At 35.9% G+C, this 18,686-nt stretch overlaps 1 protein-coding gene across 1 annotated transcript in view; it reads right to left on the bottom strand.

Moving 5' to 3' along the window:
- Positions 1 to 18,686, bottom strand: part of LOC113040170 (low-density lipoprotein receptor-related protein 1B-like) — a 246,167-nt gene that overhangs the window by 71,284 nt on the left and 156,197 nt on the right. The window contains exons 44-50 of the mRNA XM_026198463.1: positions 13,582 to 13,774; positions 7,632 to 7,757; positions 5,847 to 5,975; positions 4,747 to 4,866; positions 3,497 to 3,610; positions 3,231 to 3,389; positions 1,268 to 1,390 (exon numbers count right to left, since the gene is read on the bottom strand). Of these exons, the coding sequence (XP_026054248.1) occupies positions 1,268 to 1,390; positions 3,231 to 3,389; positions 3,497 to 3,610; positions 4,747 to 4,866; positions 5,847 to 5,975; positions 7,632 to 7,757; positions 13,582 to 13,774 (964 nt within the window). The remainder of the gene's footprint in view (positions 1 to 1,267; positions 1,391 to 3,230; positions 3,390 to 3,496; positions 3,611 to 4,746; positions 4,867 to 5,846; positions 5,976 to 7,631; positions 7,758 to 13,581; positions 13,775 to 18,686) is intronic.

The following is an 18,686-nucleotide window of genomic DNA, read 5'->3' as shown; positions in this document are numbered from 1 at the left end:
GCGTTCCTGCGCTCACTGATGGTGCGTCATTATTCACTCATTAATCTCATTATAAACACGGTCAAAACTTTTCCACACCTCAGACTTTGCTGTAGTTGCTGGTGCAACCAAAACGTAATCACCAGAGGCAAGCCTCCGTTACACCTGCTCAGCATTCATTTTCGCATCTTTCTCGCGCTAATCGAAACACATCACATGACCGCTCGGTTACCTCGCAAACCGGAGCACAAGCCCGAGCCCGGCCCGAGCCCGCGTAAGATGATAGAAATTAAGCCCGAACTCGACCCGACTAGTGCTCACAGTGTGTGTGTTCGTGTTCACTGCTCTGTGTGTGTGCATTTCGGATGGGTTAAATGCAGAGCACAAATTCTGAGTATGGGTCGCCATACTTGGCTGAATGTCACTTCACTTCACTTCACTTCACTAAATGCATAAATTTAATTTAATTTAAAATTTAATATAGACATAATTAGATATAGTACCAATTCTGGGGGAAAAAATAATTATAACGAGAAATAAAGTCACAGCGCGCGATTTAAAATCATCATGGACGCCAAAAAGTAACAAATTGTGAGAAATGAAGACACAATTATGAGAAATAGTCATATTAAGATATAAAGCAGAATTGTGAGAAATAGTAGGAAATTAATAAATTCAATAACGAGAAATAAAGTCACATGCAGGACTTAAAATCACATTTTGAGGCATGAAGTCACCATGGGAGATCTAAACTTTTTGTGAAAAACAGTAACATTGCTACAAATGCACTACTGTGAAATAAGTAATAATAAAAATAATAATAATACAAATACATTATGAGAAAAAGTCACATTTTCAAATACAAAGCCACAAATGGGACATGACAATTCAAAATTATAAAGGAAAAAGTTGCAATTAGGAGAATATAATTCGCTTTTTGTTTTTACCCTGAAGTGGAAAGGCACTTCAATAAAATGAAATCACATAAAAGTACCAGCTTATCAGACTTCTACAATATTTTGTCTGGAATTTAAAATAACTTTTAGATAAAAGCATAACTGTAACTGTGTAAAGCCAGGACCCTCACATTTAGCACTTACCACATACCAGCCGTGACAAGTCGATCAATAGAGCAAAATAGCACTTACGTTCTAATGTAGATGGTGGTACGTGACTTGAAGTTAAATAAAGTCTTTAGACGTGGATATATTCATTAGGATGACATATAGAGCACACAATGTGTCTGGCAGGCCTGATCAGTTGAAAAATGAAGAAAGGTGGTGCTCACCACATTGAAATTCATCCGCTCCGTCCTCGCAGTCTTTCTGTCCATCGCACAACCAGACGCTGGAGATGCAGTTTCCACTGGGACACGCAAAATGGCCGTCCTCACATGTATGAACTGAAGAAGCTGGGAGAAATGCCAGAATGAAGACAATGAGTTTTTAGAGATGGTTCTTACTTTCAACCATTACCAAAGGGTTTGCTAGGTTCACCACTATTTTGAGAGAAAAAAAAAAAGGATGAGAGCATGCTGTAATCAAATCAATTGTATGACCTGTAAATGTCTACCTCAGCTTCAATTATCACATTTCGTATCTGTGGTTTTGTATTTACATTTGGATTCTGACTTGCATATCAAGGCTATTTTAAACCTGAAGCATCTCCTTGAGTAAAATAATAGTGAAAATGCGAGTTTTTGTTTTCTACATGATGGGAGTGACCACAGCTGAGGTCAGGAACTGAATCCTCTTCATATTTCTATTAAAGGTTTGTGCTCATTTCTGGAGGACTCTAGTTTTTAAAAGGACATGAAGATTTTTAGAGAATCAGTGCTTTAGCTAACAATCGCACATTAGTTTTATGTATTTCTGCCTTCGAGACTTCCAGGAAAGTTCCTATGTAGAAGGTTTGAAATCATAAATGGGTGTTTACAGGAAGTTTTATGACCCTAAGCATTGATTTTATTACATTTTTTTTTTCATTGCTGTGTAAAGACTCTATAACCGCCTAAAAGAAAACTTCAATATGGTATCATTAGATGGATACTTTTCAAAATAAAATAAAATATAAACAACTGTTTTAACTATGATAATTAAAGTAAAAGTGAAAAACATATAAACGTATACAAATGTATAACAAATACTGTATGCATGGACACAAATACACATCAATATAAATTCTCTCATTAAAACATAAAATGAATCGAACCTGTAGTAAAAAAAAAAAAAAAAACTAAAATTTTATTGTCAAAACAAATTTATTATAGGGATTGACTGATCGATTTATTGATTGATTTCATTTGAAAATTAATAAACCTGAAAAAATTTGCCACATGTTGAACTGACCTTATATATTATTACTGTGTAAATGAATAAATTAAGTTAATAAATTATCATTTACAATTAAAATTCAGTTGTGATCATTAAAAAGTCTGTGTAAAATTATATATATATATATATATATACATATATACATATATATATATATATATATATATATATATATATATATATATATATATATATATATTACGTGTGCAATATATAAATATTGTGACTTGATGCCAAAATTTCATTTACACACATTCTGAGATTTATGTATATACAATACCATGTCAGAATGTGAATACATTTACATTTACATTTAGCAGCGACTTAATGAATGAATGAATGAAACTGCAGCATCAACAAGTCACAATAAAATATTCAAACATGATCATCAGCAACCCACTTTTACCACAATTCCTTTATTGACATTCCCTAACTTGCAGATTTCAAAGAAAATCCAACTTTCCAACTTTTAATTACAACATTGCGATGGCGTTTATGTGCGCTCAGCTCATAAATTCTGACAGGACTGTAAAGTTCCAAAAAATATATATATATATATATATTCTACATACTCATTGACTTCCAGAGCTCTGTTTCACTCAGCCACAAGGACTTATTAAGTCACTAAATATTCTCAGTAGGTCCTGGGCTTTCTACATATATCATAAATATCTAAGTATATTACTGTCAAATATTTGGCAGGACTCAATGTGATTGAGTCAAAAAAAGTCCACATTTCACAGCTTCATAAAAGGCTCTGGCGATGTGAGCCGTCACTGTACCGCAATGCAAACTTTGTAAAAATTCCCTTTGTTCCCAGTGCTATTATTTTCCATTCTTAACGTGACAACATTGTACTTGAACACTAACAAACAAGAGAAAGACAGTCCGGGGGAGAGAATGCAAATGCATTTCTACCGTGGCAGTGTATTTCGTCTGCATAATCCCCACAATCGTTGGCTCCATCACAGATCCAGGAGGGATGAACACACAGAGACGTGGTATTGCAGCTTAGAAACCTCTCACTGTTGCTGGCACGAGAACCCAGTCTGTAGTATTCCATGCAGTCTGTGCTATCTGGAAACAGAGAGGACAATGAGATGAGGGTTTCACACGTTAAGTGACATGCAAACACACCGTCAGTAGTGTGAACGGGCTAGCGCCTTCACACATGCTAATCTTACTACAGCTTTTCTCGTCCGATGCGTCAGCGCAATCAATGATCTGATTACACCAGGATGATGCAGGAATACAGGCACCGTCTGCACAGCGTTGCTCAGAAGATGAACACGTGGAATCTGAAACCAAAAAAAAAAAAAAAAGCAGATTAACTAGACACACCTTGAAAGCATACAAAGACACTCTAAATGAAGTCAAACCAGTTTAAAGCAAATCAAAATGCTCTTAATAAAGTCAAACTACTTTAAAGCTAATCTAAATGCTTTAAACAAAGTCAGACCACTTTTAAGCAAATCAAAATGCTTTGTCAAATCATTGTAACGCAAACCAAAATGCTTTAAAAAAAGTCGGTACACTTTAAATCAAATCAAAATGCTTTAAATAGGTAAAATACTTTAAAGAATATCCAAATCATTTAAAAGAAGTCAGACCACTTTTAAGAAAATCAAAACACTTTAAATGAAGTCAAACCACTTTAAACCAAACCAAAATGCTTTGAACACTAAATTCGGTCGACTTTAAACCAAACAAAAACATTTAGATGAAGTCAGACATCTTTTAAACAATCCGAGATTGTTTCTGAAAAGTTGAATATGTAATATGAAAGCAAAATGATCATAGTTACTTTTGCTTTCACATTTGCGTAATTCCAAATTATAAAAAAACATCATAATTAATTGTGTAAATACATCAATATTAAAGATATCTGTGCTAACGTAATGGGAATAGAAACCCAGTGATAGTGTGAATGCAAAACTGGTCTATTTAAAGAGGTGTGTCTGATTCTAAATTAAGATCAATTAGATCTTACTCCATTTTAAAGTCCAGTGTGAATGCAGAACTGGTCTTGAATCTTACAAAAAGGAGATAATCAAGTTTCACTGGCTACATGCTACAATATACAATACAAATATCTGTAATGAGAACTATTTTATTTCCAAAATCAAATGTTTCTAGAAGCATTTACATTCCTGCATTGTTGGCAAGTGTACAGCTTTCATTGGCCTTCACTGAAGCACAGTGATGCCGAGATCTGTGGTTTGTGCTGTCTACATTATAGATGTGTTTCTGCATTAAAGCTTAATGTTGTTATTTAAATGTCCAAGCAGGATGAGAATTCCTATTGATTGATGGATTAAATTTCTCCAGAGTGTCGGACAGAATGAGAGAAAAAAAAAAAAAGAAGATTCCTGAACTGACCAACACTGGATTGACAATGGGTTTCAATTCTGTGAGAAGAAGAAACAATACCCACTGTTACAGTAAACTTCATCAGAGTTATCTCCGCAATCATTCACGCCATTACAGAATCGATGGTTGGCCACACAGCGCTGGTTATAGCATGATTTATAGCCGTGTCTGCAGTTCCGGTTCTCTAAAGAATGATAAAGGAAAGATTAGGAAAAGGACTCCACAATAATGTGTATTGGAGATATTTAATGAAGTTATATTTTAAGGACAGACAGACAGACAGACAGACAGACAGAGAGACAGACAGAGAGACAGACAGACAGATAGACAAACAGAGACAGACAGAGACAGACAGACAGAGACAGACAGAAAGACAGACAGACATAGACAGACAGAGACAGACAGACATAGACAGACACAGACAGACAGACAGACAGACAGACAGACAGACACAGACAGACAGATAGACAGACAGACAGACAGACAGACATAGACAGACACAGACAGACAGACAGATAGACATAGACATAGACATAGACAGACACAGACAGACAGATAGACAGACAGACAGACATAGACACAGACAGACAAATATACAGACAGACATAGACAGACAGACAGACACAGACAGACAGACAGACACAGACAGACAGACAGACATAGACAGACAGACAGACAGGCATAGACAGACAGACAGAGAGACAGACAGACATAGACAGACAGACAGACAGATAGATAGATAGATAGATAGATAGATAGATAGATAGATAGATAGATAGATAGATAGATAGATAGATAGATAGATAGATAGATAGATAGATAGATAGATAGATAGATAGATCGATAGATCGATAGATCGATCGATAGATCGAAAGATATGTATTAAATATGCAATCTAAAGTCTAGATAGTAAAACTATTTGAGAGCAACTGCTTCATTAAAAACTCTGCTTGAAAAAGTAAAGATAGAGAGAGAGAGAGAAACAGAGGAGCAGTAAGTCTGTCAAATTACTCGCACTCATTACGTTTTTGCCAGGCTTCTCTAAGCTCATCTTATTAGCCCGAGTCACAGGAGAACAGGAAGACCTTCTGTAGCTTCCTTCATTCAGTTTAGAGATGAAACCTAAGGGCTCACACACAGCACCGCACCTGATTGGGTTCTTACCACAATACTGCATCTTCTCATCCGACCTGTCTTTGCAGTGAGTGATGCCGTCACATGTCAGTTGGTAATCGATGCATTCCCCGTTTCCGCACTGGAACTCAGAATGGATGTTACAGGAGGAGTTCATAGCTATAAGATGTGAGAAAAAGAGATTTGTAGAGTTGTAATGTGCTGCCTTGAAGTATAGATAAGGTATATGCATTGACTGCTTCAGTGTTTGACATATAATCAGACGAGGATAGACGTGGCAATGGCATTTTTTTTTTTTAACTGTTAGTCTGTGTACACAAGCTTCAGAGGGACGCCTCCTTGGCCTTTGCATTGCATCCCCTGTGTTCTGTTATTTTCCATCTGATGCACTATGTCTAGCTGTTTGAACACAAAAACACATCTGTGTATAAGCCCCATAATCCTCTCCAAGCAGAGTGGAACACTGTTGGAATCCTACACTGAATGTCACCATGTATATTTAGTGTCCGTGTGCTACGGTACTGAATCTAACCAATGCTTCTTGAAGTCAATCAACTGCTTTCAATTTTTTTTTTACTCATGCATTTACACCCTGACAAAAATCAATTACATATTCAATAGATGGGTGTTCCAGTAATATCAATGTCTAGACAGAAGCCCCCCGAACCATTTAATATCTAGATCTAGCCAACAGTATCAACTATGCAAATATGTTGTAAAGAAACCAGCAACTAGAAAATCCTTTTTGATTTAAGATGTGATTATATGCGCCGTTCATACAGGACACATCCTAGGCAGGATTTCAATATTGCCTAAAATATCCAGGTTTTGGCTAATTGCACTGTGCAGGTTGATCGTTGTGTAACATTCATGAGAGCTATAATCTTCAGAACAGACGGCTCCCTATGCTTTCGAATCGCTTTCACGTGTCTGTTCGTTCGTTTGACTTGAAGAATTGTGGCGCACTTTGTTTTTTTTTTTGTTTTTTTTTGCGCATAGGGTCACCCTAGGAATTACAAACTGTATGCAATCTGGATCCAGAACCTAAATTTCTAATTCTAAATTCTGAGGAAAATGAATCTGAATCACAAATTTGTATTTAGAATATTTGAAGTGAAATGATGTACTACTAAATTGATGTACTATATAGATTACAATCTGGTTCCAAAATGACATATTCATAGCAAATAGAATGTGAATCATAATCTGGATTCAGAATATTGGTCACAATCTGAGTCGATATCACAATCTTGGCTGCTGAATTACAATCTATATGCACACTTGGTTTTTCATAATCTGGGCCCAGAACCTAAATTCTGACCAAAATTAATTTGAATCACAATCTGGATTTGGAATCTACATTCAGAGCCACAGGAATCTCAGTCAATCAGATTTGCAAATAATATAAATAATAATTAGCATAAGAATGCTGCAGTAATAAGGTTGTTGGACCACAGCCTTGCTGAGAGATTTATGCTGTAGTTTGCTCCTAGGGCAGCAGAATGTTCTTCTCACTATGCTAAAAGCAGCCGTTCTGTCCCACATACCCCCTGTTTCTCAGCTATCCGCCTCTAGACCAAGGGCACGTCAGACCTGAATGTGCGCTCTGAATTTTAATCCAGAGCGAATCAGCCGCCAAACATTGCACATTCTCATAACTTGCTTCAACACCAGCATCCCAAGCAGAAATATCTGCTATTATTTGGAAAACGCCAGCATAACGATAGCTTCAATAAAAACAGATATGGAAAAAAAAAAATCGGGGTGACTGAAAATGAGCAAGAGGTACAGAGACAGAGAGGATACAGGACTTACATACACATCTGTTATCATCCAGTAATATCCGTTCTCCACGGCAAGTACAGTTTACCACACCAAGTGGAGTCAAAAGGCAAAGGTCATGGCACCCTCCATTATTCACGCTGCATGGGGATGACTCACCTAAAAGTAGCAAGAGAAATCTTTGGTAACAAATCACTCATTTTAGTGCTCTGAGACAAATCGTGAGATGTACAACAATAAATTAATTAATAAATAAAAATATATAAAAAAGTATTGTTATTTAATATTAATATTGGGGGGTTTAGCATTTAAACTGCAGAATAAAGAATTTATAATTAAGAGCAACATTTACTGTACAGTATTTGGATTGCCATATGGATCTACAATATTAATGATAACCTGGTTACTAGGGATGTTTATTTCTGTAACTTTCCCTGTTACTTGTTATCCGAACATTAACTGTTAACTGATAAGATTGGAACAATAAATCAGTAGGACTATTAAATAAAAATAGAATGGATGAGTGTCTGTGACCCATTTAAAATAAAATCTTTTTTTTCCCACAAGTTTATTTTAACGTACAAACAGCAGCATACAGAACAATACAGCAACAAATTATCACACACCTGCAGCGCTTCTGATAACAGAGAAAAACAAGACAATATCAAATAAAAGAATAAAATAAATAGGCATACACTAAGTATACCTTCTTTTTATTTTTAAAAAGTTGCTTAAAATGTCGACGTACTGTGCAGATAGTCTGGAGTAAAAGCTCCACGCAGGACTGTTTCGTAATGCCGCTCTCACTCAATTTCTGACCATAACAATTTGTGGCCACTCCCGCAAACATTCTTATATTGTTTATAATTATTGCATTATCAATGTACAGGTATTGAAATCACTTTTGAATGTACACTGGCTGTTCACTTTCACATTCGATTTAGCGTTCATGTTAACGGTGAAATGGTTAACATGAAAATCCCTACTAGTTCCAGGACTATATATTTATATCATACGGAATCTGAATCATAATCTGGAGTTAAAGTATGAACCCTACTCTAGACGAGTCTTGACCACAACCTTCATAAACTCGAAAATCTCTAAATAATCTTTATATTCTGAACAATATGAATTTGAATCACAATATTTTTAATAAAATAAATTTTCAGAAGAAATTTTGATTGCAATTTGGATGTACAAAATTAATCATAATATGGTTTCAGAATTCCATATTTAGAGTATTAATCAATCTTGATTTAAAATATTGAAATTTATCACAAACTAAACCGCGATCTTCATTTAAAATGTATTTAGAGCAAGGGAAATCTGAATTACAATCTGCATGTAAATGCTATTATTTTATCAATATGAATCAGATTCACAATCTTAAAATCTATATTCAGAACAAAATTAATTTGGGCTCCAATTTGGATGCATAATCACAATCTGGTTCCAGATTCTATATTCCGTGCAAATGGAATCTGAAACATAATCTAGATTTAGAACATGGATCACAGTCAAGATTTTGAATCTATTGAGAGCAGCAGGACATCTGAATGACAATCTGGATTTAGATCCAAGCAATTCAGACACAGAATCTTTCTAGCGTATGAATTTATTAATATAATGAAGGTTCCTTGTATTATTTAGTAATGACCACAAAACATGTTTGTTGGAATACAGAACAGCATTATTGAATGCTGTGTGAAATATTTTATCAATTTCTCACCGCTATATTTTAACTGTGGCCTAAGGCAACCGATATCTTTAACACAATACATTCAGCCTAGCTCCGTACACACACACACACACACACACACACACACACTCAATGCTTGAAGGGCACTCTTGCAGTGCCAGTCAGAGGGTTGGGCTCCTCAGCGGGTGTGAGCTTGAACTGTGCTTGGCACAGACGTTGGCGTGGAGTGCGGGTCTCTGAACCGTGCCCTATCTACACACAAGCGGCTGCCAGACTCCAGAGCCGTGGGCCGAGCGTATTCCCCTGCACAAATGGTGAGGATTCAGATGAGTGCACTGGGCCAGCGTCTTTCACCGTAGCGACATGGGGCGTCAGTCCTGGGAGGCTTTCGCTTATTATGGGATGGGGCTTTTAATAACATGGACTCTACGATGGCTGATTTCTGTTGGCTGGCGATTATAAAGGAATGTTTATTAGTTGGAATAAAAGGAACTGCAGATGCTACCCACTTTTAAAGGGACAGTTAACCTAAAAGAATAGTATGTATGTCATTATATGTAGAAGGAAAAAGTAATGTGGTTTGGAACAGCATAAGTTTGTCTTATTTTTGTTATGATTTAAAAGGTAAAGTGGGAAATAACTTAGAATTACAGCATTTTATAGCTCCGTCTGAGTAAATTCCCTTAATAGAATCATCTGCACTATATAGATAGCGGGGACGGTGGCTACCGAGGTCCAAGTCTCCGAAGAGAGTCCTGGGATGAAAAAAATCTCAGTTTGCGGTTTAGGATGCCAAGCATCTAAGCTGCTTCCATTAGAGTCCTTTGAAGCATTGAGGCTTGAATTGCAAACAAAGAAATGTCTGTATCGAAGCCAAGAAAGAAGCGGAGCGGAAAGTCGGCATTCTATAAATGTCTTATGTTCTATCATTTCTGCTAATTCTGTAAATTTCAAGGTGCAGTTTTACTTCCCGAGTGAATCGAATGTAGTTTCTTCCCTTTAAAAGATTTACACCTCAGGCACTTGAAATGTGGTGCTCCTTGGGAGTTTCAACAGATGCAATTACCAAGCACTGCAGGTTTAAATTTTGTGGTCCGAAAATATAAACGTAAAAGTCACCACGTGCACTAAACAGAATTTATGTAAATGTACTTCCAGCAGTGGCCACGCTGGACTGGGTCTCAGTATTTTGAATGGGACTTGGATGGAGGTTACCAAGATGGATATGGTGTATTAGCGCAGTAACGAATACTACAGTGGTCATTTTTTGTGTGCTTATATTTACATATGTATAATTTATGTAAAACTTTTTGTAATATAGTGAAAAAAGTGTTATTTGAAAAGGTGCACTTTTGACTTGGCATTTCTGCATTATATTATTTGACAAAAAAGCAAGAGAAAAAATACATTCAGAATACTGACAATATAAAATGCAACATAACTTAGAATCTGGATACAGAAACTAGATTTATAAGAAATTGAAAATATACATTCTAATTTCTATTCAAATCACAACGATGATTTGAATAATAATCTATATATCTATATCCAATGTGTCTTGCAAGATCCGACTGTTCTCCCGGGAATGTGACGATATCCTTGAAAAATAATTTGCAGTGTTTACATTAGAGCTGCATGATTAATCGTTTAAAGATTGCAATCTAGATTCAAACACCCATGCGTTCTTATTCCTGAATGACAACGATTAAGCTATGTCTAATACGACATTTCACATTGCGAGTGTCTGTGGAATATGAGAAGTATGTTTTATCACTGCCCATTTTAAAGGGGGGGTGAAATGCTATTTCATGCATACTGAGTTTTTTACACTGTTAAAGTGTTCCAAAAATACTTCTTCTGGTTTGTCACAAGTTTGGGAACGTTTTTTTTCGAGTATGGCTCTGTGTGACGTTAGATGGAGCGGAATTTCCTTATATGGGTCCTGAGGTCATGTCTGCCGGAAGAGCACGCGCTCCCGTATAGCAGAGCACTGAGTGAGAGCACAACAGGCATTCGCTGATCAGAGCCAGAGCGTCGCGAAATGTCACAAAAGGAGTGTGTTTTTGATTGCCAGGGCAAGACAACCCTGCACAGATTACCAAAAGAGAAACAGCATTAAGGCACCAGTGGATGGAGTTTATTTTTACAGAGCATCAACGGAGTTGTGCAAGTGTTTGTGTTTGTTCCCTGCATTTCGAAGATGCTTGTTTTAAAAACAAGGTCTAGTTTGACGCCGGATTTGCACATAGTTTATTTCTTAAGGATGATGCAGTCCCACGAAAAAGGGTCACGATCGTGTGTTGGAACCGCATGCGGTGAGTAAAACTGCTTCAAATATCTCTGTGTTGATAAATATATGCTGAATCTGACTGTTAGCCATGGCTTGTTTTGGTTGGTTTTGTCCTCACGGTAATGTCACAGCTTCCAAACCCTCTCAACGCAAAAGCCTACTGGCGCTCGTGATTCTTTAGCTCCGCCCACACGTCACGCCTCTAGGCGCTCGTGTTTTTCCGGGAAAAATCGGTACAGACTATCTTTCTCTTATGAATATAATAAAACTAAAGACTTTTTGGAGTTATGAAGGATGCAGTACTACTCTTTAGGTACTCAAGATTAACAGGATATTGAGTGAAAATACCCCCCCCCCCCCTTTAATAAATCATTCATGCTGCTGCTGATCCAGAAAGAGCAACACAACACAACACAAATCATTATTTCTGAGTTACAAACATTTAAATAACACAAGTACTGGGATAAAAGTTTATAGTTTGGGAATAAACATTAACTGTTTACAGTAGCGCTCAAAACTAAAACATTGTAATACTTGTATGTATTGTAACATTTATCCTCTTCCACCAGGAGGTGGCAACAACTCACCATTTAAAAAAAGTTTTCCATTGAATCATTCATTCAGGAGATTCCAATTGTGAAGCAGGTTTTTATGAATTGAGACACTGACCCCTTCATTGAAATGTGTAATTTATATATATTTTTTAAAATAATTTTTCAGAACCACTAGTAAATTACGTTATTTTGTATAGTTTAGATTCTCGTGAGAGACTTGAGATCACCTATATGTATATACCGTATTTTCCAGAGTATAAGTCACACTTCTTTGCATAGTTTGGCTGGTCCTGTGACTTATAGTCAGGTGCAACTTATCAAAATTAATTTGACATGAACCAAGAGAAATGAACCAAGAGAAAACATTATGGTCTACAGCCGCCAGAGGGCGCTCTATGCTGCTCAGTGCTCCTGCGCCCTCTCGTGGCTGTAGACGGTAATGTTTTCTCTTGGTTCTTGGTTCTAAATAAATGCGACTTACAGTCAAGTGCGACTTATATGTGTGTTTTTTTCCCTCGTCATGACGTATTTTTGGACTGATGCGACTTATACTTAGGTGGGACTTATAGTCCGAAAAATATGGTATATACATATATATACATATATACATATATATATATATATATATATATATATATATATATATATATATATATATATATATAAACATGATTCTCAATTTTTCCAGAATCGTGCAGCTCTAGTTTAAGTGTTGTTTATTGCTACATATAATTTATTAAAATAGAAGTTTCACTTCATAAAGTACATTTAAAAATATTCTTTCATTTTTTTTATTTAGTTTTTCAGTTGAATAAGTCCCTGTATATTTAATCAAAAAATCAAAAATCTAAAAATATTGTCTCATCTCGTCTCGTCCCATCCTTGTGAACCATCTCGTGTCTCGTCTCATGGGATAAGTCTAGTCACAACCCCTAACAGTCACTCATTAACATGATTTGTCTTTGTATTTATCACACCATGCTGACATAAACCAAGCTTGTCCACACAGTCAGCAAAGCACACTGTGACTATGTTCATCAGCTCATCTGACCCTCAGGTCAGAATGTGTTGATTTCGTTCCAGCTTCCCGCACAACCATCAAAAAAGTCCCCAGTGACTTCTGACGCTTCTAACATCAGTGACTTTGCATTGTGTCTGCTCTCATCACAGAGTAAGCATCTCAGACACCTTGTGTGAATAATACAAACAAGCTTTGTGTGACTAATACAAACAAGACGAACAAGAAGATCTGCTACGTCAACCGAAAAACGTGTTTATCTGCTCGTTTTAAAACTCTCTTTGATTCAAGGGTTTTAGGAATATATTATAAAAGTTTGTTGAGACAACACTTCAGTTTCAATACATCTAAAAACGTTTGGTTTGAGTTAAATGTTAAAACAGTTGCGTCATGTGACGGAACAAAGGAAATTAATCACGTACAGCTGTTGGTGTCGTTGGAAACAGCGATGATTCCCATCGGTTGATGAGGGATGTCTGCACGGAGGACTTTCGTATTGGCTCCGGTGAATTTATCGGAGCGGATCACAGCCCGCTGCGTCCAGTCCGACCAGAAGATGAAGTCTCTGTAAATTGCCAAGCCAAAGAACGTTCCGGGTCCTGATTTCACGATTACCTACAAATTTAAGTAGAAGAATTTAAGTGAGGGAAATATCCTGATAACACTAATAAAAAATACAGTTTTTTTTATAAGAGCACCATTAAACATTTCAGGTTGTAGACTTTTGGTGAATTTATATTTCTCATTAATTTAAAACGTTCTGAACTTTTGGAGCTTGTGCTTAAATGCCAGATGGATAGCAAAACAGATCAAATAAATATATAAAAAGTTAAAATGATGGTTCGATTGATAGATGGATGGACAAACAGACAGATAAAACAACAGAGAGACCAATGGATGGAAAGACAACACTGGATGGATTGATAAAAAATAGAACAACAGATAGTTTGATAGAATGAGAACAATAGAAAAAGAAAGAACAACAGATAGAATGATAGAATGAGAACTATAGAACTATAGAATGTTGGATGGATGAATGGATGGATGGACAGACAGACAGATGGGCAGAATGACAGAACAATGGATGGATGGATGGATGGATGAATGACGGATGGATAGATGGATAGAACAATAGATAGAATGGTGGATAGATGGAAGGGTGGATGGATGGGTTATCGATAGAAAGATAGATAGACAGACAGGTAGGATGACAGATAGAAGGATGGATGGATGGATGGATGGAGTGTCAGACAGACAGGAAAAACAACAGAGAGACAGTATGTTATGAATTGAGAGACAGTATGATAGAACAATGTTGGAAAGACAGATATAAGGACAGACAGACGGACGGATGGACAGACCAACAGACAGACAGATAGATTCTATTCATAAATCTTACAGTTATCTTGTAAAAATCATTAAATAACTTTGAAGCACTGGTAATAAATAAATGAAAGCATCTCTCCTGCTGTACAGCACAGTTCCATCAGACAGTTTACTTTCAGCACCAAGGTGCACAGACCAAAATAAAGTACAGTGAGTGTCTGTATAATTCACACAGACACACTGGCCCGTCCAGAGCCAGAGGGGAAGCATCGTGACACCCGAAGGACAGCCCTCCTCCATTATCCCCCACATTATAAATGATTAAACCAGATCTAGAGAGAGTGTAAATGGAATCGCTGTTGTAACAGACACAGAGATACAGTACATCACGCACTGCCTCGGGGAGGAAGTTAAGCTGTGAAAGAGAGGCTGTTCTTCACGTGCCTGGAGGAAATGGATTGAGTCCTGTCACTCAGAAAACGGAGATGGTAGAGATGGGAACAAACCGGGGTTCAAAATCTACACTCAACAAATAGATTTCAAATTTGACTTTGGTAAGTAAAATAAAACTTTCACTAAAAACATTCGGTCCTTATCAAAAACAAACGGTCATGACTCACTCAGTGAAAACTGTATCATCACTTGTTATGTATTTATTTTTCTCCACAACTCCATATGGTGCATATGCCCTGAAGGTTACATTAAAGAAAATTAAATAATGCAGTAGGTCTATCATATATTTATTTGTCTGATGTACATGTAAAAAAATGTAAAAAAAAAAAAAAAAAAAACCTTCTTAATTCTCAGATTTATATGAAAAGCAAAAAAAAAAAAAAAAAAAAACTGAGTAAATAAAACTAATTAATTAATGTGATAACAGTTTTGAAAAGTCAATGAGATTAAGTCATTTTTTTCCCTGTATGTTAAAAAAAAGAAAAATGTTGATTTCTCACATTTATTTGAATAATTTGTTTTTTTTTTACAACAAACAGCGGTAAATAAATAAAACTTCATAAAATCAAAGCATTTTGACAAAAGCAATTTTTGTCAGCAATTTTGACAATTAGATTACAATTTTTTTTTTTTTTCATTTCCTTTAGATTAAGTTCTCTTTTTTCTTTTTCTTTTTCAGAGAAGAAAAAAAAAGTAAAAAGTCAATAAAATCTTTTTTATGTGTACATCATTATATTGTTGTTGTTGAAACAATGGATGGATGGATGGATGGATAAAAATGACAGATAAAATAGATACAAATACAAAACAAGAAGAAGAAAAAGAAAAACTTCAGGCCACAAAAACTATCTTAACATAATATAGCAAAGCAACAAAGAAAAGGAAGGATAAATATATAACTATACAAATCCAAATAAATAGAGAGACCAATATTTCTGTTAAGTTACTATATAATATAACATCCACAAGACAAGCCTCTACAAATACTAAATTACAGTTTCAAACTGCATGTAACCCTTGATGGGTTAAAAGAGAGGCTGCACACATTTTTATTTATATATTTTTTCTCAACTTTAAGAGCTTTTCATTTTTCATTTTTTATTTATTTTTTGCTTGGCTTTTGTGAGCCACACACATCTGTTCTGAAGTGCAGCATTAACCGCTCTTCAGTAACACACGCAGACACAGATGTCTCTGAGGGGCCGTCCGTTTGAATGCCAGTTTCTTTGTAATAATAATAGGCAGCTCAATGGGCACATGGAGAGCGAGGCTCGCACTTTAATCCGCGATGACAACATGTCAAACACGTGTTCTCACCCTCATGCGGTCGAGACGTCTTTATTCCCAAGTGTTTCATCGCCGCCCCACACACATGTGTGGGGGATCAGGATGAAAGATGTGGCAGACATATCTGCATGACGTTCTGATATCAGAGCTGTCGTCTCGACAGGTAAAAAACCTTTTCATGCTCTCTTAAGATCTAAAGTTTTTAGCATTGAATTACGAATCAGTGGACACGAACATGACATTCCTGCTCCGAGCGCAGGCTTACGTTTCAAGGAGCTTCTAAGCAGGGATTATTTCAGACTTTGCTCTCCAATAATGTGATGGCGGGTTACTCAAACATAACCTTAATTAAACAGGTTCTATTTTTTTTTAAGCTATACTGACCCCTTGGCTAAGCTCCGCCCCTTTTTATGTACAGAACAAATCAAATGTGCCCATAAGGTAGTTAGATCTAATTGGATGTGATTTTTGTACTGGATCTGAGTACTGGAAAGAATTGCGAAATTGTGGAATTGCGACATTGTGAAATTTTTATTGGCGATTCTCCGTTAAAGAAATAGTTGTAAAAATATAAACAACTGAAAACTACGGAGTTGAAGCAAATGCTTTTTAAAACCAGCTGTAAACGGAAAAGCCTCATTTGAATGTGATAACATTAGTGTAGCCTTTCTACAGTGTATTTACAACCTTTTTTTTTTTTATTCATAAAGTAACGTGCTTAAAAACTAAAAACTACAAATCTGAAATGAATCAAATGCTTCCCAGCCAATTGCAAAGAGTAAAGCTTAATTTGAAAATGATAACATTGCTGTAACGTTTACAATGCATTTACTACTTTTGGAAATAGGTAAATTACATAGTACATACTATTTGATTTATCATAAATTTGAAAACTAAAAGAGCTGGGGAGGTTTCTGAAGTACGCTGCAAATGTTACAGCAAGCACAGGCCTCACATTTGAATGTGGAGTTGATAATGTGAAAAGTAACCAATCAGCTATGCTATGTGAAACATTTTATTTATTTATTACAATTTATTTGAAAAGTGACCACGTTCAATTGTAACATACATGTTGCCATTTCATGCATTGAACTGAATTTAGCCAATGGCTAGTTTCCATCCACAATGACATCACTATACCAGATTGAGTTACAGCCTATAGATCTGTGCCATCTAGAGTTTCATGACAGAACTTTGTATTAGTTTAACAAATCTACAACATATTCACTACCTTTGAGGAAAGCTGCAAATTAAGCTGAACGTAAAATACAACTGTGAAAACTGCAAATCTAGATTGAGGAAAACATTTCTCACTGTCAACTGCAATGTGTGGAAGGCCAATTCCCCCACTGAATAAAAAAAAACCGACGACGACGATGACGACTTGCGAGTTTTATCACACAACTAATTTTATGATTTTGACTTTTATTCAAAGAATTTCATAATACAAACTTGCAATTCTGACTTTTTTCCTCTTTTTTCCTATTTATGAAAAATAAACTCGCAGTTGCGGGTAATAAATAAAATTGTGGGTAATAAAGCAGGATGGAAACACTTTTCACAAAAGCCTCATTTGAAAGTAGGAACTATATTTACACAACACTTTCTTTAAAGAAATTATTAAACTACACAATAACGCAATTAAAAATGGTTTCAAAATCTGAACAGAATAGATTGCTTTCCAACCACTGTAACAAAATTGGTTTATTCGAGTGTTTTAGAAATCACACACTTTACGTAATGAAAGTGGCATATCTGATGTTTTGTTGTTATTAGGTTTCATCTAATTTGCATGATTCTGAACTCCTGGAAGTTTAAATGTGGGGCTCTGTGTGTTTTCCTCTAGAGGAAGTATGAAAAGGCTGGAGTTTGAATCTGTCAGCTGTAACCTAGATGGTACACTCTGACAGGGTCTGCCTCACTAGCCTTGCTATCTGTCTGACATGCAACAAAACAAATCTTCCTTTTGTGCGCACAGACCAATTTTCACCTTTTAATAGCCCAGCGAGCAGATCGTTTCATTAGCCACCTAGAACCCATTTAGCACACCACGGCATTGTTGGCGGTCATCAACCGATAAACAATGTCAAACCCTCTAACCTGCGGTTCCTGGCCCTGTGATGAAAGTAAACATTAAAATTGGTTTACTTTAGCAGTTATTAACAACTTATTTTTAGGTCTGTCAATCAATTGATATAGTTGGAACAATTCTTTAAGTTGAGTTGTAAATGTTTGTATTATTAAATATTTATGTATTTTTTCCCCTAATTAATTATATTAAATTACCATGTTAAACTAACAGCCGTAATTAATATATATACAGCAGAAACTAGATTGTGTTGTTGTTTGTTTCTTTTTGTGCATTATTTTTATATATCATTTTATTAAATTAACGTATAACTGACAGCCCTACTTATTACATGTGGAAAAAAAAAACATGGATGATCAGTTGTTTTACATT

Source organism: Carassius auratus, chromosome 22 (genome assembly GCF_003368295.1).
Source record: "Carassius auratus strain Wakin chromosome 22, ASM336829v1, whole genome shotgun sequence".
In the NCBI taxonomy this organism is placed as follows: Eukaryota; Metazoa; Chordata; class Actinopteri; order Cypriniformes; family Cyprinidae; genus Carassius; species Carassius auratus.
Note: the sequence above shows the minus strand (reverse complement) of the source record. Positions and strands in the feature narration are given on the sequence as shown.